Genomic DNA, 24,011 nt, shown 5'->3' with positions numbered 1-24,011 from the left:
CATTTTGGAAAGGGGAAAACAACCTAGGAATCAAAAGGAAGGGCCCATCAGGAGGAGGGGTACTCCAGGAGAAACTAATTTCAAATCCATTCCCAATTCCACTGTTACGGATGCGCAGCTAATATAAAACAATAAGAAAACGTTGATCAATTCTCCCTTACACGTAACTGAAAATCATACTGCAACAACCTGTCAAAGGAATATTTGATTTTACTTGAGCAGAACACAAAGTCAGAGCACAAGTGAGATGGTGTCATGTCACGTAAACAGCCTTTTTACTCATGGTAAGTAGCTGTAAATGGATTTATCACCTTGTTTATTTGAACAAACAGCATCATTGTTCTTCCAGTCTCACCCAACCCTCTCAGTGCCTTTTGAAAAAGCTGAGTTTTACTGTGTAATACTTATCCTGGTCAGTTTAGCAGCACAGAATATAGGTCAGCCTTTAAAAACAACTACCCTGAAATTGTGAGTTTTCAAACCAAAGTACGTACTACCCACCCAGCCCATTCTACGTCTTCTTAACAGTACTGTGCAAGATGCTGCCTCTCCTTCATTCCCTAGTGCTGGATTTTCTTTTCTGACTTGACACCAACCAGATTTCAGCCTAACCTCTACTCTAAACTAGCAGAATTTACACCAGAATTTATTAGTGATTAAAATTTATGGGCGTGGTCAGATAAAGGGCACCTGGACAAAGTTAACAAAATAGCTGTCCATGTTAAATGCTCTACCAAAACCTCCACCAGGTCACGTCGCAGTGCCCGTTCCACCACCTCTTCAGAAGGTGTATTCATCTGCTGTTTTGTAAAGGTTACCCTACACCGTACAATGAGGCATAAGTCACCCAGTTCCTTACTGTGAAACAAAAAAAAAAAGTAGTTATTTAGGAAAAAAGTAACTGCAATATGAAAAGCAGAGCTGAACATTTGGGTAATATAGATGGGAGAATAAGCCTCTGTACCGACAGCTTTTTGAAAGGCAGCATGGTAGCTCTGAGACACTTCAGGTGCTGCATTTAACCCTATCTACTCTGTTAAACCATCAAGAACTGTCCTTCCCTAGGATTTGAGCGACCTGCGATGAAAAACTAGATGACCTTGGGACAATTCTATAAATTGCCACCAAAAATTTGAGATGAAAAATAAAAAGTTCTTCAACAAAAGAAAGGCTTAAGTAAGGCATCATGGATGAAACCCACAGTAAGGCAGGACAGCATTTTTTTTCCCCTTCATATGGTATGCAGTCGTAGGCACTGCTGTTCTACAGACATGGACAGCATTCCCTTTTTCCGAAGGCTTTGGAAATTAAAGGGAAGGTTCCTAACAAGTAATTTCACACACCTGAGCTGAGCAGAACGCAGTGCTTGGCCCCTGCACATGAATTCCAAGGGTCAGCCTTGGCCTGCCCAGGCCCTGACTGCCAACAAAAAGCCCTGGGCTCAAGTAACCAAGTTCTGAAATAGATACCAATTACCCAGAACTTCAACAGCTTCTGTACAATCTCCAAAAAGCAGATGAAGGTATGAACTTCCTAGATTAAACTATTTGAAATCATTCACACAGAAAACAGACAACACGTTGCCAAGAGATTTTTAAATTCAGTTTTATTTCAGAAATAAAAGAGGAAGACAATTCACTTAGACACAACCAAAATTGAAGATTAAGCCTTGCTTATTCTTTTCCAAAATGCCCTAGGATTCTCTGTTCTAACAAGAACTATTCCCACCCATTCATGTAGCTCTTCCAGCTCCCACCTGCCTGATCAGCTAAAAATCAAACTGAATCCCAGAACAGAGTAGGTTATCAGTTCATATTAGTTTACTGCGTCTCTATCACGCTAAGTTTTCACAATAGGTTAGTAGATAAATGAGTTGGAGAAGTAGTAGCTTTTTTTATAGTTTAATGGAACAGCACTTAGTATGTACTCTTCTTTATCTATCTGCCATTACTTCTTGGAACGCCAGTTCACACTTCAATGCCAAACCAGGAAATACTCCAAAATACAATTCAAGACAGACCCATAAATGCAGCAATATTGGGGGAGAAAAAAGCCCTGTTATGATTTGAAATTTGTATAACATTTGCTTAAGAGCTAGTAGCTGGGCTCTGAAATCCTTTGCATCATCATTCAAGTGCTGATTGTGCCTCATCAGCAGGCAAACAAGGAAAGCAAATATTTCAAGGGGGGGGGTTAATGCTGTGCAACTAGGATCTTCGCTAAATACACATATACACTGATCTTTCTCTTTGGCAAGGGAAGGGGAAGAAGTAACAGGCAGAGTAGTTCCAAAAACTTGCCAGGACCTTGGATGCATGGGGAATTGCCTGATCCTACTGAGCACACGTTGGAAACTTTTGGTCTGTCAGGACTAACTTCCACATGCAACAGGTACAACAGAGATTTTTATTCAGAACTCCAGCCTTGACACTAATTAGCCCATAACTGGGTAACACTTTCCAAATAACTATGTAAGAAAAAAACACTAGGTGGGATTTTGGCCCTTATAAAAACAATAGTCTTGGTTTTGTTGTGTGCTCGTGTAGTAAAGCACCCACACGCTGGCAATGTGCTGCCTTAGGTGACCGCTACTCACCTCAACCAAGGTAAGTCCAGAAATTCCATGATTATCATCTAACTATTGCTCCAAGTTCTCAAATATAAACACTTTTATTATGTGCCAATTAGTAAGACCTGATTAAAGATTGTACTCCAAGACTGAAGATAAAAAAAGAAATCTTACTAAGCCAGAGAAACTCCTTTGGACTTAAGGAACAATACCTGGGAACACTTTTCAATCCAGAGGGCTCCAAAATCTTTTGCACCGATTAACTAAATTGCAAATACTAGGCAACATTAAACATGCCTAAAACCAGGTTAGATACAAACATCTAGCTACAGACACCCGCGCTCATACAAACATGCCACTTCAGTTGAAGTCTAACTCTGAAAACCAGCTCTGGCTTGATCAATAGACAGCAAGATCAGATTATAGCAGTCAAATAACACAGTTTCAAGAACGATGGGGAATAATTTGGAAGTGCTTGAGCTTGAATGCAGCCAAGATAAAAATATTCATTCATTTAGAGGTTAATTTCTCAGTCACTTGGAAAATTAGTACTTTTCTATTTAAATTCTTACAGATTAGAAAGAACAATTCACCCCCACCCCCGCAAAGATCTGTAAGATATAATTTATTTAGTTGTAAAGTGTATGTAATAATGGAGATAGGAAATTTTCTTAAATCAGCTATATCCAACCTAGCGTTAGTAAGCAAATATTATCTTAAAATATATATTGGGAATAAAATTTGTATATATTGAGATTAAACTTTCTAGTTAGCTTCACTTCAAACATGAGGAATGAGACATAATCTACATATTGTGTATCATTTTACTTCTGGAAAGCCAAAAAATGAATTCCAAAGAAAGTATCTAGAAATACAGAGATAGCTATGGTAATTAAAAATACTAAGCAACATCAACTTTTTAACATGAGCAAGCTTATCCATAGGGATAATCACAGTGTCATTATAGAAGTTCTATTGTGTGATTTAGCCAGGCAAGTTTTACAATTTAAAAAAAAATTAAAAAGTATTTTGACTAAATTTATGTTTGCTTCTAGAAATGAAGACAATTTAATCATTAATTTCCTTAAAAACACCCTCCATTGTTAACAGGCCGTGAAGAACTAGTGTTGAAAGGCACTAGGATTGTTAGCTTGTGTTACTTAGTTTCCAATGCAGATACAGGCACTTGAAAGCTCAACAAATCAAGCCTGTAAAACACTTATGTATTTGTGCGGAAGTCTGCTACATTCATAAACATCTTCAACAGGTTGCCCTGCAGTTCTAAGGACGGAAGATTCACAGAGTAAATCTCTGCAGCACGCTTTACAAGTTGGATCTTTCTTTGGCAGACACACGAGATGTGGACTGTGTATATGTCCTAATTACATCCTAAAAATAAGAAAAAAAAAGAAATATTCAGAGCAAGTTCCATTACAGGTAGTCAGGGGAACTTCAGAAAGAAGGAAGTACTTGAAGCAACAGTTTGTTATTCTCTGTAGCAAGCACTGAGCCCAGGAAAGACTTGTGGAAGTGTTTCATTACCATTACAAGGAGTTGGTAAACATTTGGTCTGAAGAATCAACCTGAACACACTCCAGAGGTACGGTTATCTTCCAGAAGCCTTACAAAAACCCAAAGGAACTGTACATCACTGGTTAATCACCATTTCATTAAATGTAATTAGTGATGTCTCCTGATTTTGTAATTCCACAGCCACTGCCTTCTGCCATTTAAACCAAATGGGAATCAAGACCAGACTTCTCACTTGGTTGCATTTATAAAAGCAGCTAAGATAACGCGCGGCCAGTCAGAATTCAACTACAGAAATCATTAGCATACGTTTTTCCCACTGTCAGCGTTGTATTTGTCCAGCAAAGCCTGGATACGGGCACCATAGTCAGGATGAACATCAGTGAAGTTTTTTACCTAAACAGGAAGACAGAACAGAAAAGGCAACAATAATTTTTTCCTCCGCCTCACACATTTTCTGCTCTGTAGTCTACAAGTAGTGCATATCCTAAGGTAGGAAAGGAGCAGGAAAACTCTCTTCTAAAAGTCTAATTCTGGCCAGCCAGAGCGGAGCTATGAACATCTCTTCACTCTTGCCATTATCTCACATAGAGCTCTTTACTGATTTAAACAAAGTTCCACTGGGAAGGATAAAGAACCAATCCCTCCCTGGCCCTCACTGCCTTTTTCCTGGTTTAGAGCAAAACACTGCACTGGCAGTCACCTGATTTTTGAAACACCAAGCTAAACATTTAATGACATCCTCAATGTTCATCATCAAACCCATTCTTCCCATCAGGAAGAGGTTACTTTAACATGTTATACATCATTTATATTATGTAAACACACACACATTTAAGTGTTCTGTATTGGTAATTCCTGCGCAATAAAAACCTAGAAGTTGCCTTCTCAGAGACGAATTTCTGATCTTCCTTTGCCATTTTGACAAAGGTACTGGACGGCAAGAAAAGCTGAAATAAAGAGTAAAGGCAAAACCAGACAGGCCACTTACAGCTCTCTTCTGGATGAAGAGTTGCGCATCTTTAAGGTGATCAGCAATATTTTTACACAGCCTTTGGCGTTCATCCTCCTTCAGCACTTTGGTATAGAATTCTCGCACCTGATGATGAGACGCGAAGTTTTATTTTGAAATTCCCAAAAGCAAGTCATTCTACCTGTAGCAGCCAATAACAATTACTAGACTTTCAGGATTCATTATTACTGGAAAAGAAAAGCTTTCACTTACAGGCCAGGCAACACTTAAAACATTCAAAATACTTAAACTCAAAAGCCAACCAAGTCGGGGGGGGGGGAGGGGGGGGAAGAAGGTTGGTAAACCTGCTAACAACTCTTTATGCATACCGTGAAATAACTGTTGCTTATTGTATTAATGAACACAAATATTGCTGTTGGGGCCCAGTTCATGAATTGATGATCACGACGTTACATGCATACTCTAGCTTGAGTGTCTGCAGACGCTAATCTCAAGATGACAAAGTCACAACCACTAGGTATCTGTGCTCAGAATATGGATGGCAAAAGCCTGTGAGAATTCACTAGCTGTCCTGTCAGCAAAAATTCACTTATTCATGACATTAGGCTGTATGGAGATCTCCCAGGCTCTCACGAGAGCTGAATTTCAGGTTAGCCCAGATGCTTCAGAGAAGCCATGTTTGAATGATTCTTATTAATACTTTCTAGACACATCCTATAAATTTATCTTATGTAATAAGCAATATCAAACCTTTCATACATCATACCTGAGTCACATTATCTTCATTTGCACTATTGAAGCGCTGCACATCTCCCGAAACGGACATGCAGCTTTCTCTTACCAAAGGCTGATCTTCCGGACCAGTAAAACTATTTGGATAATAGTTGGGGGCACCACCTGAAAACAAATTTTAAAAACACCCACAAAACCAAAACGATCAGATGCCCGCTCTCTGGGATTAAGTCAGAAGACAGAAAGCGTGCTTTGCCCAGAAGACCCTAAAGCAATTACCCAGTTATGATTCACTTTATTGAAAACAGTGGTCAGTATTTGTCAACACACAGCTCAACATGAGGAACCGTGTCTCCAAGCCAGTACTTAACAGAGCTTATTACAAACAGAATTTCAATAGCTTTTGGAGGCAAAAATTGGTTTGTTTCAGAAATAAAGAGGTCTGGCCACTCTCACAACAACAGTGCTCAGCCAATTAATTGACGAAGTCATGGAAATTATTCAAAGTTTAGTCCAAGGCACTGTAATAAATACACTTTCATCTGCATATTTGAAGTACTACTAATCTTAACTATGCAGGAGGTTTATTTCAAACACGTAACAAAGTTACAGAACTGCATAAACTTCTTATCTCTTCCTGGACAGGAGCAGCTGTTCTCAAGTCTTTGTTTTCCAGATATTTTCCTCTCCTCCCTCAGCAAGTATTACAATTCATAGCCCAGAGGAATACACCATTTCTGGCACGAGGCATAGTTAAATATATCCTTGTTTACTCTCTGGTGTGAAACGGTCACCATTGAGCAAAAGCTGACAGAACATAACCTGCTGAACAGAGGCAAAGTTAAAGCTCTGCTCTTGGCATTTATACGCTTGCCTTTTGCCCTCTCTTGGAAATCAGAAAGCAAAGCAGTTTAACAAAGTGGACTGACTATATGAAAGTCAGCCTTTTAATTTAGGAGAGGCAAATGCAAATTTCTCACAGACATTTAAGCCATTTGTTTTTAGATTAGATTTTTTGCCTAGGCATAGAAACAAAGAGGCAGCAATTAACTTCTATGAAATCATTTCTCAGGCATATTTCTTCATTTTAAATAAATAATATTTTAGAACTTTTTCTATTAGGTCCCCTTTAACAAGCATGTTTCTAGAAGTCTTCAAAGGAACATAAACTAGGGACAGAACTGAATTCCTGTGGCTGGGTGTTCTCTTGCAACCCCCCTTTCTTTTAAAGGTCTATTTGTAAATATTTAAAACACATCTTAGTCTTCATTTGGTTTTAACACTTAAACTCCCAACCCCCTGTCCAAACACCCGGAGCTTTCCTGGATTAATAGAAGAGGTATCCACCTGTTCTAAACAAGTACATAAAGATAACAGACGTTCTACTTCCGCCTGAGTTGGCGGAAAAAAGGCACTAGAGACACTGAACACCTGAGGAGAAAAGTAGCATTTCTCACAATATACTAAGTTTGTAATATCCAATAAACCAATCTGTTTAGCAAGTATCTCAAACCTCCCGTGAACAGAAAAGAATTCTCCAGTGCATGCGTAAGTGTCATTAAAGATATTTTTCATTACTACCTTGGTTGTCAGAAACACACATCGGTCCATCCCTCTGGTAATTGGACACACGAGTTCGGAAGGGGCAGTTCACAGGAATTTGTAGATAGTTCGGTCCCAGACGGTGTCTATGAGTGTCAGGATACGAAAAAAGACGACCCTAAAACATTTATCACAAACATTAACTACTACTTGCTGAAAGAGATCACTTCAGTGGTATATCCCAAATCAAAGCATTGTACATTAAATAGTTACAGGGAGAAGACTTTTTCCTTTCTGTACATATTCTTGACATAGTCCAAATTATGTCTGAAGTGACACTCAGCCACAAGCCAACTTTGCTGGAATACCAGCGAAGAATGGCAGGTTGGTAGGAAATACCCAAGCTGCATAAATGCAATTCAATTTCAGAATGCTACACCTATTCTGAAGCAGGAAAATGGTTACACACATATAGGCGAAAGTTACTGTAATGCTGCTAACTATTACTAAGGAATAATATAGCATTTGCGTACTTATTTTCAACCTTAGATTTAAAAACTGATTCCACCTGAAATATGGTAGTCCCTTATTTATTTACGGAACTGAATCTGAAGCAGTTCTTGACATCTGGATGCCAAGAAAAGAGACCGATTCTGATCACGAAGTTTGTGGGAGCAGAGAGAGACAAAACAGAACTACTACATGATTGTTCATGAGTTTATCCAGTCAGAACTGACGCAATACCTTCTGTTTCATCAATACAATTTGAAACAGCCACCTGGGTTTAATCGGACAAGTATAACATGCAAACATCCATGGCTCTGCAGCCAGTATAGTCTACTGCAGCCAGTGAGTCTTGCCAGATATTTTGACCTGTAAGAAATCTGTCACTACTTCTTAAGCATAGTCTTGCAGTTTGTATCAGGGATTAGTTATACCGGCGCTTTAGAGCATTTGAAGTCCACCTCTCACACTCATGAGGGTTTAAAATTCTAAGATATACTGTAAAAGCATGAATAAATATGCATTGCTGCTCTGGTTTTATCCTGTACCTATTGCCAGACTCGCCCATCAACTTTGATAGTTGTTGCAGATGCCCTCTAAATTCTAGATTTCCTATCCCTTTAGTTCTTTCCTGTTCTCTTCACGTTTAAATTCTGGATGCGCACATCAAACAGTGCCCATTAAGAACAACCACCAAAAAAAAACCCCAACCCCCAAAATTCAGTTGCTTTCCATCTGTCAGGTTATTTTACTGCTGCTATACCAGCAGTGATAGGAATGCTTTCAAAAACATCAAAGCAAACATAATGCTTTTCAGGTAAAATCTTATGTGCTTTGTAGTTTACCTGCAGCATTTTATCAGGGCTAGGCTCAATACCAGGTGGCATATTGCTGGGATCATACGCCATCTGTTCTACCTCTGCAAAGTAATTGACAGGATTCCTGTTCAAGACAAGCTTTCCCACAGGGATGAGAGGGTAGTCACCATGTGGCCAAACCTATAAGACACAACACACATTAAAAAAATCAACATTATTATAGTATTACGCAGCTTAAGTAATATATCAGGCAAATGCTGCCTAGTAAAGTCTTGACTGAGAAACTACATGACTGAAGAAACTAATTTTTTGCTAACAAATGTTTTGAGAAATGTCTTAAGAAGTCTTTTGCAACTATTTCATCATCCCAGCATAATCTCAGCACTCGAATACTTAAATGAAATACCCACAGGTGCTTGAAAAGCTGCCTAGGAACACAGTATCGTAGGTGGAACTGGTAGCATGGCTGTTTTCAGCTACTTGAAAATGTAGCCAGCTTAACTAGCCTTTTCTTTGTCACCTTAGCCTGTACTTTCAAGTTCAAAAAAGTCCTTTGCCATTTTGCAAAAGCAATATGGGGGGGGGGAGGGGGGGGGAGGAAGTAATACAAGTTTACATCAGTATCTTTCAACAAGCCATTCCTTGAAACAGCAATTGGAATTCTGACAAAAACCAGACCAATAATCAGAAGCTACATTGTCAACAACACTTAAAACTAGCAAGCTCAGGGTGTGACTACATGATCTGAGACCACGCTTAGGAAATGCAGCGCAGTTGTAATCTACAGGCCTGAAATCAAGCCCTATCCATATTTCATTGAGGAAGAGTAACATCAGATACAACATCAATATAACTTCATCTCCAGAATTTCTGACTCATCATGACCATATAATAAAGACTACACTTTATTCTTCCCTTCTGTTTTTTAAAAGGACAGAGTGAAGTTTAGTGATACAGACTAGTAAAACAGTGCTACTCCATGGAAACTGTTACACCTTTTTTATAGATAAGCCCAGTTATGGCATTTGCTACATTTTGATCTCATGATCTTTCTTAAACTAGCTGAAATTGAATATTCACAACAATATCAGAGATACCTTAGTTATATCAAAAGGATTAAATGGAAACTTCTCTGCTTCTTCAAATGTCATGACTTGAATGTAGAAAGACCATGATGGGTAGTCCCCCCTGGCAATGGCATTGTAAAGATCACGTAGTCCATAATCTGGATCAGTAGAAGCCAGTCTTGCAGCTTCTTCAACAGGAAGGTTTTTGATGCCCTGGTCAGTCTAAAAGCAAAAAAAAACCAAACAAAAAAAGCCACAAAAAAAATGCAGTAGCACCAGTTACAACATGCAGAAAGTATTACAGAAATCATAAATAAGAATGTGCTTTAACAAGACTTTGAATCCAAGAATGCGATTGTCCGTCTTCCAATCTTCAATAATTTGAGTTCAGAAGAACAGTACATTCAACAGCTGCATTCCAGATAAAATTAGTTCTCTGATAAAAGCGAAATAAATATGTTCTGCAGTGTAGCATTACATAAGACATCAAACATGAAGCTATGATCCCTGCAGCACATCAAATGAAGATGTTTCTCCTCTCCCCTTGCAGGATGGAGTGCTCCTTTACTGTCCCATCATGCCACCTTTTCCTACAGATCACATGCCAACACAGTTATGAAACGGTTACAGCCCTCAGGGCTAAAAGTTCTGGATTCTACATGAATCTCAGTTTCTCATCCCCCACCCCTATCTCTGTGAAATCTTTAGCACTAACTAAAAATCTCACTTTAATAAGCTTTTGACAACTTGAAGGCTAAAAGCTGCCATACAATCCCTCTTAGCTCAACATAATGTCTTCCTTCAAAGGTAGATGTCAGCCTCCACCAAAAAGTCTAATGAGGTAAGAAGCTGTATTGCCTTTGAAGGGAAGTTGTTCCAAGTGAGATATGCTAGAGACTGCTTTCTCAGAGAAGTGTGGAAGTTCTGTGAGGTTCTGTGAGCTTCAGCTGCAGAGCTCTTTGAAACAGAGTTTTTATATTTTGATATACAGTTTAAGCCATCTTAAAAATACTAGATCAGTACAGCTTCTATCCAGAAGATAAATGGGAACAAAAACAAGATCCAGACTGAGAGAACTTTTACCTGAAGAAGCACCTGTTGAATCCAGACTACTGTGTATCCATGAACATATCACACACTGAATAAAAGGCATTTCCAAAGGACTAGCGGATTTTTGCATCTGCACTGAGTGCTAGCAAGGGAGTCTGATAGGAAGTTCTTGCACAGCTTCACGCCCAAAACACCTAGTGGTATGAGGCTGACATGCAGTAAGCTGAGCTAGGTGCTCAGGGCTCACCATACAAGTAAACCGAATTCTCCAATAACAAGAGACAGTTCCCCAAGGAGTTCTTTATAGTCTAGTAAACACCTATTGTGTCATAGCAAGAACAATGATGCCCATCACATTTGTTAAAGGCATGCAACTGAAAAAAAACACCCACACCTTTTTGATTCTATGCACTAACAAGTCTTTTCTGAATTAAACCTGGAAAGTCCCAGAACATTTTTTAGACCATCTGTTTAAACTCGGTTCTATCCAATATGACGTATACTTGCAATAGATAACTGGAAAAAATATCAATACCTTCACATGGAATTTGCAATAAACTGCTCTTCCACCAGCATTAACCAGTTTAAAAGTATGCGATCCATATCCATTCATATGGCGATAACCATCTGGAATACCACGATCACTGAACAAGAAAGACACCTAAAGAGAGAGATCAATCAATATTAATGGACTCACCAGATTACGGATAAAGGGGCCATTCGAGACACAGTTTGCTTATTGCATTAATCTGTATCACTGGAAGCTATCTTAATGTTATCAATTCTTTGAGGAATTTCTGGTTTAAGTTCTAAGATTGTTAATGAAATAAGGCTGCTTTGGTTTTGCACAAAGAACAACTGTGAATTAAACCTATGTGAAGTTTTATGCCCACATGAAATATCTGAGGAAGTATAAGACATCAACCTAGTGATGATGTTATGATTTCCCCTACAAGCAGAGCAGGTAAGCATGGATAATTTAAGTTACAAATATAAGATTTTTTTCTCTACAGGTTGAAGACAAAATCTGAAAGCTGAAATCCTTAATGACTAGTTCTTCAAAGTCTTCAAAAGCAGTAAACATACCACTGTGCAAACATATTCAAAATGCTGCTTTTCTTTAGGTTTATGACTGCAAGCAACGCTTGTGGTAATTCTTTTTCTAATCAGTAACGACTGGAAGGCTTCTGTATGAACCCATTTTCTTTTAAAAGAAAAAAAAAAATCACAACTGCATTTTTAATTTTATATTAGCTTTTTTTGTATAACATTCAGATACAAATACATTTCAGAATAGTTAGAACACACTGTGGATTCTAGCCACTTTTGGAGTTGATCTAATATGCTATACAATATACAGCTTTAAATAAACTTATTGTGATAGCATTACTTTCCCAGTGTTTTACTGTTCGGTAACATATACAGTTTGTTGTCCATCAGTATCTCCACTGCTTTAGTCTTAGTAAACCTAGCAACTTCCCCTTCGTCCCTATATAAAGTCTGATTATGAAAACAGAAGAATCCCACCCTTTTCATAGAGTCATTAAAAGAAAAAAGGCAAAACTAGATACACGTACTAATAGCCTTAAAAGTTATTGGAGGCCTTTCACCTTTACTGTTCCTAGAAGATCATGTAGACTTCTAGATACAGCACGGAAAAGAGACAGAAATATATGCTCTCATAACGTGATTTTCTTAATCATACAAAATGAAGTCAAAGGAGAACCTTACTTGATGTAAAGACTCGGGGCGAAGACTCCAGAAGTCCCACATCATGTCTGGATCCTTCAAATGAGTCTGAGGGTTCCTCTTTTGGCTATGGATAAAGGATGGAAACTAATTTGTCCAGAAGCGAGGGAGAGAGAAAAGAAAAAAAGTTCTGTAACACCTCCAAATTATGTGGATTATACTAAGCAACTCCTGGTACAAAACAAGACAAACAGTTTTTTCAATACACTTAACTGTGAAAGGAACAGCACACTGAAAAATGAGACAAAGTTGTAAGATCACTGAAAAAAATCTTCCACTGTCATACCCCTCCTGCCATCAAACGCATTCACAGACAAGTAAAATTAGGGTAAATTGAAATATTTATAATTAGGATAAACAGGCTGTTCAAAGCTAAAGAACGCTTCCATTTTGTGACCAATAAAGTGAGAGGCAAATCTTTTCAAATTTGTATATCTGAACTTTACTGAATATCTGACTCCTAAGCAAATACAGAGGTACTATGAAATATGTGCGCAGGACTCCTCTATGCAAGAAAAGCCCCTCTACCTACAAAATGCTGTTAAACTTAAACTAAAAGACACCATCCCCCTCCCCCCAAAAAAAACAAGTTTAATAAAAAGAATTTGCAAGCTTTAAGTCTTTTTTTTTTAAAGTAGCCTCAGAATGAAAAAAATTGTCTACACAGTTAAACAGCTAATTTGAACACCAGTGACACCGATCAGATCTGAAGTTAAACACATGATAATGTAGTTACTTGCTGGCTATTCTGCTGTGGCGTATACGCTAGCAAACACAACTAAACGTGTGTGCTATGAAACCACAAAAGTAATCAAGCATTAGCTCTTGATTATTTTTTTTTTTAAATCAGACCTTTTCAAGTCAAAAATATTTGGACCATCTAACAAACAACAAGGTTTAATTGTGTCAGAACAGCTTTTGCTTCTCAGTGAAGCAAGAACAAGATGTGAATGAACTTTTGGACTCTCTCACAAAGCACCCTCATCTTTTGTGCTTACTCACCAACATTGCATCCCGAATGAAGAAGATAGGAGTATTATTTCCCACAAGATCCCAATTACCCTCTTCTGTATAGAACTTCATTGCAAAGCCTCGAGGGTCACGAACTGTATCAGCTGACCCAGATTCTCCAGCTTGAAGAAACACATGAACATATGGAAGTGTTACGATAGGAAATGCATACAGATTGTAAGCATAAAAACATCGAACTTTGGAATACGTCATAAAATTCTAGGGGGGGGGGGGGGGGGGGCGTTATTTTGTGTCTTTTTTTATATCAAGGAATTTTTGGCATATTTTCAACAATACTTCAGGCACTGAAGTTTCCAAAGGGTGAACAGACATCCAGCCAAGCATTTGGGCCACAGTTAAAAGAAAGAAAAAACACCCCAAGTATATCCACTTGAACCAACTAAGAGTGAAATTTGCATTATCACTAACAGAGGCAACATCGGATTATAAGAGTAAATCAGCTACACACACGAGTTTCTGTGTGTCAAATCCCAGTGTGAAAGCTCTCATTTGGAAGGCAGCAATCTAAACGTCACGCCTAGTAAAAGGGGAGCTTATTATAGAAGAGTTACAACCCTTTTAATTCCCATCTTGCTTTATCCAATCAGTCCTTTCAATGGGTAACTTTACACCACAGCAGAAGTGCCTAAGCAAAAGGGTTCCAGAAGTATTCAGGAACAGCTAATGCTAAAAATCCTGATCAAATAAAAAGGACACTCCTCCTCTCATTTGAAAAACATTGTGTACTACAGAATACCTAGGAAGAAACATGTTCAAACAGAGCAGGGAAAGGAAAGATACGGATGCAACGACCCACTTCAGCACACCGTCTGCAGATCACACTCAGCTGCATGCCTTTCCCCCATATAACATTCCATGGTTCCTTAAGTTTTGGTGACACACGGAAAAGCCGGTAGGCCAAAACCAGCACTCCTAGAGCCTTGCTGGACTACTTCCTCTCCAGTACTACTTCCCAAATGCAATCCTTATTAGGATTTCTTTTCTTTTAAATACCATTAGAGTAGTAACACATCCATTTTGAAAGATCATTTTTCTGTCAGACAAGCTATTAATCATAATGCATGTTTTAACTAATATAATTTAAGATTTTGCTAGTTTGGGCACTCACCTCTTCAAGAAGTAAAAGGTTTTTTATGGAAGATTGTTTATTCTTCTTTGCCTAGTACTTACTTTACAGCCTTCATCCCCAAACCATTATTCCTACAGCCTAAGAGACTATAGATATTTCACTTTCAAGTGTTAAACTGCAGCATTCAAATGTTGATTATGATCCATCCATATACAAAGCAAGCTTTCCATCAGGGAAAAAAGAAAGGCTCAGACTATCCTTTCCCTTACATTCCAGAGGGAAAAGCGTCTACAGAGAGCTCTGGCAAAAAGATGCAGAAGCTGCTTGAGGTCTTACAGTTTAAGTGAAATTCACAGAGAGGAACTGGTTGGCAGAAAGCATGTCAAACTGCCTTAAGTGCGTTAAGAATTCCATAACGCAAACATTGCTATCAGCATAACTGCGGTACACACCTAAGAAGATACAGAGTAGCTTTAGTGCCTTACCAACAGTGGAGAACCGTATAGCAATCGGAGTTCTCTTTCCAATGTGTTCAAACACTTTTGCCTTACAGTACTGGGTAATATCATGAGTGACTTCAAAATAGCCAAAGGCTCCTGGAAAACAGTAATTTCAGAATATCAGACCTAGATACCTTCTTTCCACTCAGGGCATGCCTATTATTCCATTATGGTCCAACATACAACTTTAAGCCAACGGGAAACGTGGCAATACATGAGTTTAAACAGAGTTTATATCTGTGCACTAACCCAAAGTTTGTTTTTGCAAAACAAAATTTACTGAACCCAAACTATTTGCATGGTGCTCGCTCTCCCCTCCGTAACTGATCATCAACAGCTCCCAGCAGCAATACAGACCTCACTTCTACTGTGCAAAATAACAAACAGTAGCTTTTTGGATGCTCTTCTGCCAAGATTTGCATGTTTATCTCCGAGCAAGACAAGTATTTCTTTAAATCCAATATGAGTTGCAGAATTTTTGGTCTGCCTGTAAGCTAGATGAAGAAACAAAGTTCTTCCCATCCCCACAAAGGGATTTTTCCCATGTACATTTACATTATAATAAAATTCAGTCCTGTATCATCATCTTGTAGGGCAATACGTAACAAAAAAAAAAAAATCAGAGGTGCCAGTTCTACCCTACTAAGATCAGTAACAAATTTCAAAATTAGTTGGTTTAGGCTTTTTTAATTTAAATATTAGACCACCATCTTACTTTGGGAGGCAGATACAAAGACAAGAACCTCCATAAAATAACAGACAAACAGACATGCAAATAGAGATGTGCAAGTCTTCCCTTCCAGAGGGATGGGGTACTATGGAGGAACAGATAGAGGAAGCAGAGGGTAAGGCAAATACAGTAAAAATCTAAGGGCTGTAACTACATTTTCTCCCTTTTTCTTTTCGAAGGGTTTTTCAGTGCTTCAAGTTTTGGCATTGAGTTCTTCTAAACCAGGCCCTACCACTGCTGGTGATGTATTATCATTTCTTATAACCTACAGTACTAAATTATAGGTAATATGATATAATTTCTCTGTCAATCTACATGTTAACTCAAAAGCTTTTAAAAATCTAATTCTACACAGAAAAAAAGTATGTGTTTTCAAACATACCTGCCCCTTTTGCATGCACAACTCTTTCAGGAATCCTCTCTCTGTCAAAATGAGCCATCTCATCAGTGAAAACAACATCTTGAACAAGAAGAGGTCCACGTGGCCCTACTGTCAGAACATTAAGCTTATCCCCTACTGGGTTCCCAGCACCGGTGGTCAAGACATCTGGCTTCTGAAAGCAAGACACAATCAGTATCACAACACCAGAAATTAAAACCCCTTTATACTCAAGCCACACAACGTGCATGCCTGTTCAACTGTTACAGGTTGCAGGACATATTAGCAAGTACATAGCTAAATGGCATTAGATTCTGGAACTACTTATGGAAAATATAAGATGTTTAACTACATCACAGTTAAAACGTGTTTGGTGCTATTTAAGAATGGGAGTTCAAGTCATGTATAATCCAAGAATGTTTTCCACAGTTCAGAAATATTATTTGTTAAGACCACATATCTTACTTCAAGAAAAATATGAAGTGTCAACCTTAAAACATGAGTTAAGGTTCAGTTTGCCACCCACCTCAACAGGAGAGGATGGGAAGACAGCGAGCTAGAAAAGCAGTAGTTACTAGAAAGTAAGAAGGGAGAAAGGAGAGGAAGAAGGTAGCATCACTATAGGGATGGAGGCACAAGGAAAGAGCTAGAGTCACACAGCATAAAGACTAAAAGGGGGTACTCAATTATTGTTGGTCTGGAAGAGCTATGGAAAATAGCTCCAGGTAGAAAACACTTGATCTGCATCACGTATGGGGTCATATGCTCCTCAAAGGCAACAGTGCTATTTCACTGGGTACTGTAAAAAACACAGTGAGAAAGGTACATCCGCTCCAAAGACCCGAGGGTTGCAGGTGTCAGTTTTTGCTGGAGCATATTTTTTGTTAGGAGCCAGGGCGATGTTGGTAAAGCACTCAGAAGAACAGAATAGAATCATAGAATATTAAGGTTGGAAAAGACCTCGAAGACCACCAAAGTCCAACTGCCAACCCAACACCCCCAGGCCTCCTAAACCATGTCCCTGAGTTCCATGGCTACATGTTTTTTGAACACTCTCAGGGATGGTGACTCCCCCACCTCTCTGGGCGGCCTGTCCCAGTGCCTGACCACTCTTGCAGTAAAGACATTTTCCCTAACATCCAATCTAAACCTCCCCGATGCAGCTTGAGGCCGTTCCCTCTCATCCTGTCACTGGTGACTTGGGAGCAGAGACCAGCCCCCCCCTCACTCCAGCCCCTCTCAGGCAGCTGCAGAGAGCGAGAAGGGCTCCCCTCAGCCCCCTCTTCTCCAGGCTAAACCCCCCCAGCCCCCTCAGCCGCCCCCCAGCACACTTGTGCTCCAGCCCCTGCCCCAGCCCTGCTGCCCTTCTCTGGACACGCTCCAGCCCCTCAAGGCCCTTCTTGTCCCGAGGGGCCCAAACCTGAGCCCAGCATTCGAGGTGGGGCCTCACCAGGGCCGAGCACAGGGGCCCCATCCCTGCCCTGCTCCTGCTGGCCACACCAGTGCTGACACAAGCCCGGGGGCTGGTGGCCTCCTTGGCCACCCGGGCACTGCTGGCTCATGCCCAGCCGGCTGTCAGCCAGCACCCCCAGGGCCTTCTCCGCCGGGCACTTTCCAGCCACTCTTCCCCAAGCCTGGAGCGTTGCCGGGGGTTGGTGTGACCCAAGTGCAGGACCTGGCACTTGGCCTTGTTAAACCTCATACAGTTGACCTTGACCCATCGATCCAACCTGTCCAGGTCCCTCTGCAGAGCCTTCCTACCCTCAAGCAGATCGACACTCCCACCCAACTTGGTGTCATCTGCAAACTTACTGAGGGCGCACTCAACCCCCTTGTCCAGATGATTGATAAAGATATTAAACTAGACTGGCCCTAAAACTGAGCCCAGGGGGACACCGCTTGTGACCAGCCACCAACTGGATTTAGCTCCGTTCACCACAACTCTCTGGGCTTGGCCAGCCAGCCAGCTTTTTACCGCACAAAAAGTATGCCTGTCTAAGGCATGAGCTGTAAAAGTTGTAGAAGTTACTACAGAGGTAGAAAAACCAACCCAAAAGAAAAAAGCTTGCAACAGGGTGAGCTCAAATATCTGAGCCACAGATTATGACCAGTTAACACTAAATCCTCAGTTACATGCTGCACTAAACTGACCTACATCCATATGGGCCCCCTGTCCAAACCATCCTATCCTCTCCTGCCAGTGGCATCCACACACCTGAACCACAGGAAATGCTGCAGAATAAGCCCACTCACCCCCTCCTGACTAGTTCTCCTTCTTTTAAAGTTCTTTAAATGAAAAAGGATGGTGAAGAGAAGGAAGAAGTAACTCATGATGAGAAGGCCTTCACTATTATATCAGCGACTTTATGCGGTTCCAACTTTTACACTGATGAACTAAGGTCTGCTTTAACGGTTTTAGTTGCTGTAAACAGGCAAAATTCCCAGCTGTATCTAATGGAAGAGTATACTTAGCTGGACTAACCTCCAGGTTTTTTTTCAAGAGGCAACTCACAAAGGCAGGGGAAAGAACAATTATTCACATGTACACCCAGAGGCCTGGATGAGGTGGAGTACACAGGCACTTCTATGCACCTTTGTTTAACTCACGTACATGAATAACCACATAAAAGACACTTGACAGGATAACTGCATTTCCAATGTGTTCTTACTAATATGCAACACACATTGCTCTAGCTGGCTTGAATTCCCAAAATATCTAGGTTCTTTATTCTTCATTCACCACTTCATTAGCATAAAGCTATAAAGCTATAAGCATAAATTCAACTCCTTCAGGACGCCTGAAATCCTAACCTGCACTGAAATTTGTACAAGCATTTAAAAAAGACAATATACTGTTACAAACAGGAACATAATGTTCAGAAACTTACAGGAGAGTTACTACTTCAGCTTTATTTAAAGTATTCTTAAGTCAAAGGAACATCTGCTTAAGTCAAAACATTATCTATAGTTTGTCAAGGAAAATATGCAAGAGTAGAAACTGTTCTCAGCATTCTTTCAAATGCCGATATCTCACATGCTTCCTACCTTATATTTTGTTCAGATTTAAACGAGCCAAAAGAAAATTATTTCATTGGTCACTGAGAAATCACCTAGTCAGGCTATACAGGAAGCTCTCCCATCCTGAGTCAGTCTAAGAGTTCAACCTCTTAAAATTATATCCTAACACGCAGGCCCCATATAATTTAGTACCTTTAAATATGTATGCTTTATTATGTTTTAGCTATCATAAACTAGAAATTGCTTAAATTGCCATTACAAATGAACTTTTTGAATTGTAATTTAATTTAATGTATTATAGTGGAAGGACACCACCATATTCAAGGAACTTTAGGAAAAAGCTCATTCATCCATTCTATGATTCAGTTCAGTAAGTGCAAAACTCTACTTCAAGAAATTCACCCAGCACAAGTTAATGTACTTACCTTATCAGCTCATTATCCTGACGTATTTTCTGCCCTGAGGTACAAAAGCTACAAGCAACCCATCTTGAAACCCATTCTAAGCCTCTGCTTTGAGGAGCCCTTCCTTAGGACACAGCACAGACTGAAGATGATGACCCTTTAAAATGCTCACACATCACCACGGTTTTAATTAAACTTTTTGGTCAATAAGTTTTTTCAGAGTTTGTTTAGGAAGGACTACTGTTTTGGGTTTTTTTAACCCAGCTTCCAGCACTGCTTGCATTTTAATTAGTGTTGCTGATTGGAAGCTTCAAGTTTCTCACAGATAAAACCCAATGCGTTAGTTTTGCTAATCATAAATTCTTTTTTTTCCTCCCATAGTGATGACTCTGTATACTCATGAGCAAGCTCATTGTAATGTGATGAAAAAGAACAGAATCTAGCCAAGGACATCCTAAGCTTCTGCATCTTCCTCTCCAACCCCCTTGTGTTCTCATTCATTACAGACATTTCTATCCTTCCCATGTGTTCTCTGTACACATCGAGCCTTCCACTTCATCCTTGCTCTAAGGCAGCCTGTGATGCAAAAACCCTGGGTACAGCTTCAGCACCATATATGAATTCTGACCACTATAATTTTAAGAAAAGCAAACTTGGGGAGTGGATTCTGGTAACTCTTCTTTAACATGAAACATAGCTCTTAAGAACCCTCCAGTCCATACAGTGACTTTTTAAAGTCGCTAATACTAGTGTCGTGCATTCAGAAACACATAAGTTCTGTCAAATTAGAGCCCTGTTTATCCTGGAGTTCTTCATAACTTCTAAGCAGCCCAGTAGGTTTAACCACGCAGTGGTGGACTGTAACACACATACCTACACATACGACCCTTCACTCTACAAAATCCTTGCAAGAGCTTGGTAAAAGGAAAAAAATTAAAAAACCAAAACCACCCAAAAAAACCCTGAAACCTTAGCCTTAAGGAGACTTTTGGTGTCCCCTTGCTTCACCTATGCCTTTATAATACCTCCCATATGATTACCTCAAGGGTAGAAAAAATCCCTTGCATATTATTTGTAAACTATGCATGCAACAAAGAATAAAGGTTTGTAGAGGTAGTACAGCGCTTCTCAAACCAACAGGCTACACTGTTGTCTGAAAACCACTTTTTCTATAACGCCAACATTTAAGACTACTAGAAGTAGTCGCTAAAAATCACAACTTTTTGAAACTAAATGTATCAAAAAATTTAACAGCTTTGTGGCTGTACTGTATCTTGTGTAGGCAGACTTTCTGAAAGGTTCTTTCTAACATTCACCCTACAAACAAATTTTATTTTTTTTTAAATGGTAGGATATATTCACTTCAGTTTCAGGATAAAGTTATGTGGGGGCATGTAAAATGAGTTCCAGCAGTGTGAAGGGAAAGAAAAAAACAACCAGTACTTTTAAGAAGAATTCTCATACTACTTTTGGACTTGAGTTTGTTTGATGCCTGTATTTTCATACAGCTGGGAGCTGCATACAGTCAAAACCTTAAAAGATAAGAACTGTTGAGCCTGCCTGTGTATTTCAGTACAGCGCTAACCTGCCATGACAGAAAGAAGGGAAACAAAGCCAGGAGAATTTTAGTCACAGCTGTTGTAAACACCATACATCAAAGTACATACTACCAGGCATTACTGATACTTTGCACCTTATACAAGTCACTTTAAAATTCTAATAAGTCCTCCCTACCTTCTATCTTAAGGTCTCATGACTCCTTATGCAACACAGACTTTGGGTTGCCTCCCAATCTTCAAATTAACCTTGGCCTGTATTCAAATACTGCTTTGTTACAGAAGAGCCGACATCCATACAAAAACTATTACTCAGAGTACAAAAAGAAAATATTATGACACATGCTAGAATACAACAAAGTCGGAACTCATCCCAGGAAGGTAGTTTTCACAGATTACCCTTTAGAACCAAGGGGGGGGAAAAAAAAAAAAATCAGGATAACTTTACAACTGCACACAGTGGGAACTGAGACACCCACTTGTGTCTTGTAAAACTGCTGCTTAATATAACCAGCAGAAAAGGTGTTTAATGCCAAATACACGTTTCTGTCAGAAAATACAGATTAAAAACTGTCATAGTGATTTGATGATGTACGGAAATAGATTCTTGCAGCATTTATAAGTTTACCCAAAAAATTCGGCGTATATTCTACATCTTCAGAAGGCTGCCTGCCATGCTGTTGATTACACGCTCTTATGATTTCAACTCCTGCAGAATTTATACATTTACCCAAATATTTTGGGGTATATCCCACATCTTCAGAAGGCTGTCTGCCATGCTGTTGATTACACATTCCTATGATTTCAGCCAACCACTTGCCCCAATCCACTTCAACCTGGTAAACAAGCCTCCACATATTGCTGAGCGCGCCTTATTTTCTATATTATTATTCCCTAGTTACGTTTTCACGGGGTTCTACCGATGCGACCGCTGAATTTAAAATGTGCATAACTGACTTGAGACCAAAAAAAAGAAAAAATTAATACCTCAGCCCACGGCCCCGCCTGCCCTGGCGCAGACAAGCCCCACTGCAGCCCAAGAGGAGAGGGCAGAGCTGCCGAGGCAGCCGTGCCAGCAGCATGACCGCCCTTGGCGCTGCGGGCGGGCCAGCCGGCCGCCGCCAGCCCCTTCGCGCTCCGCTCTCCCCGGGCACGGCACCAAGCCGAGAGCTCCGCGTTAGGGGCCGAGGCCGCCGCCGCCGCCGCCTCCTCCTCCTCCTCTTTCTCCAGCGGCACAGCCGGCGCCGCGGCCCCCCGAGCCCGTTTCTGTCAGGTCAGGCGCCAGGCCGAGGGACACCCCCGCCCCCCCCCCCCCGGGCTCTGCCGCCCTCCAGCACCGGGGCTCACCCGCTCCCCTCAGCCCCGCGGTACGAGGGGCAATCCCGCCCCGCGCCCATCGTCCCTCCGCTGCCCCCCCGGACCGTCACTGCCCAGCGAACCGAGCCGGGCCGGGCGGGGAGCCGAGGGGCGCAGCCCCTCAGACCTTGCCGAGCCCCGGAGCCGGGGGAGGTGGGTACCTGCGAGCCCCGCTGGCTCCGCCACTGCTTCAGCTGATCCGAGGCGTCGTCCCGGCCGTCAGCCATTTTGCAAGCTTGGGCGACCCCCAAAGAAGGAAGCGCGGTGCGGAGAGAAGCAAGTGCGGACAGAAGCAAGCGCGGGCGGCCCGGCGGGGCTGTACTCGCCACCGGGGAGGAGGCAGCGCTGGAGAGGACACCCCGCGGGGAGACGCGGCCGCCGCGCCCTGCAGCACCACCAGGTAGCGGGAGCTCCGGCACCCGCGGCTCCTACCCCGCCGCTGCGCCCACCCCCCGCTACCCCTTCGGCCAGTAGCCCTGCGCCCAGCGGGCAGCGTGAGCTCTGAATGGACGAGAGGAGCGTCAATCAGGCTGTGTGAGGAGGTGGGGATGGTGCCGGCGGCAGCCCGCCGCCTGAGGGGCGGTGACAGGGGAGCGCGGGTCGCCGCGGTCCCTTGTTACTCGGGTGTGTGTAATTAGCCCTGTGGAGGTGTGTAAGTAACCTGATTTTTGGTGTGTGTTTTCAGTTCTGAGACATCGGAACTTTCTAAAGCTGCTGACTGGCGAGAAGTTGTTCAGTGGCGGAGGAAATTATAGGATGAGGGCACCAAAAACTAAAAGTTGGGAGTTTCAGAGGCAGGGTTTGTTTCAGCAGGAAAAAAAAAATGTTTTAAATTGCAAAATCGAAGTGACCAAGTGTACAGTTAAATATTCACTCTCGTAACTGTACCTCAAATGAGGCACAGGTGGTACATGAACGTTGGTCATAATTCATATGCACCCAATTGTAAACAGTATTTCTTTGCAGGCCTGAATTTTTAACCTTAAAAAAACCCAACCACTTCTGAATTAATGAGAAAACTCCTTGGGTTATATACCAGGGGAGGTCCCCTGGTTACCTGCCTGAAGGATAGGTGATAAAAGTGGTTAAAATGCAGTTATTTTCCCTATTTCTGAAGCGAAGCCTTTCACCAATGTGAATAATCTACCTTAAACTATGAGGTTACATGACACTGGGCACTTGAAAGATGAAGATCTCTATCTACCAGTTATTCTGTGGCCTTGCACTTCATGGCACGTACTTCAGTATGGGGTTCCTGGACCCAGCCAGCTGGGTAAGACTACCTACACACGCTAGAAAACTAAAATATATATACCTTTTCGCTTATTAGCTCTTCCCTAATGACAATCATAACATCTCCCATCATAGCAGGTAGGACACCTGTCTAAACAAACAGAAATTACCCAAATGTGGTTTCAGAAGTACTGGTTTAT

General features: G+C 41.0%; 1 protein-coding gene across 1 annotated transcript; it reads right to left on the bottom strand.

Moving 5' to 3' along the window:
* Positions 1-1,580: 1,580 nt before the first annotated feature.
* Positions 1,581-23,035, bottom strand: CAT (catalase). Its single transcript, XM_075095034.1, has 13 exons — positions 22,740-23,035; positions 16,248-16,419; positions 15,121-15,231; positions 13,537-13,667; positions 12,517-12,621; positions 11,321-11,446; positions 9,766-9,957; positions 8,696-8,848; positions 7,386-7,524; positions 5,839-5,969; positions 5,091-5,198; positions 4,409-4,495; positions 1,581-3,958 (listed from the first exon to the last, which is right to left on the bottom strand). The coding sequence occupies exons 1-13, from the start codon at positions 22,803-22,805 to the stop codon at positions 3,893-3,895; spliced, it is 1,587 nt and encodes a 528-aa protein (XP_074951135.1). The 5' UTR covers positions 22,806-23,035; the 3' UTR covers positions 1,581-3,892.
* Positions 23,036-24,011: the final 976 nt, after the last annotated feature.

Source organism: Phalacrocorax aristotelis, chromosome 5 (assembly GCF_949628215.1).
Source record: "Phalacrocorax aristotelis chromosome 5, bGulAri2.1, whole genome shotgun sequence".
In the NCBI taxonomy this organism is placed as follows: Eukaryota; Metazoa; Chordata; class Aves; order Suliformes; family Phalacrocoracidae; genus Phalacrocorax; species Phalacrocorax aristotelis.
Note: the sequence above shows the minus strand (reverse complement) of the source record. Positions and strands in the feature narration are given on the sequence as shown.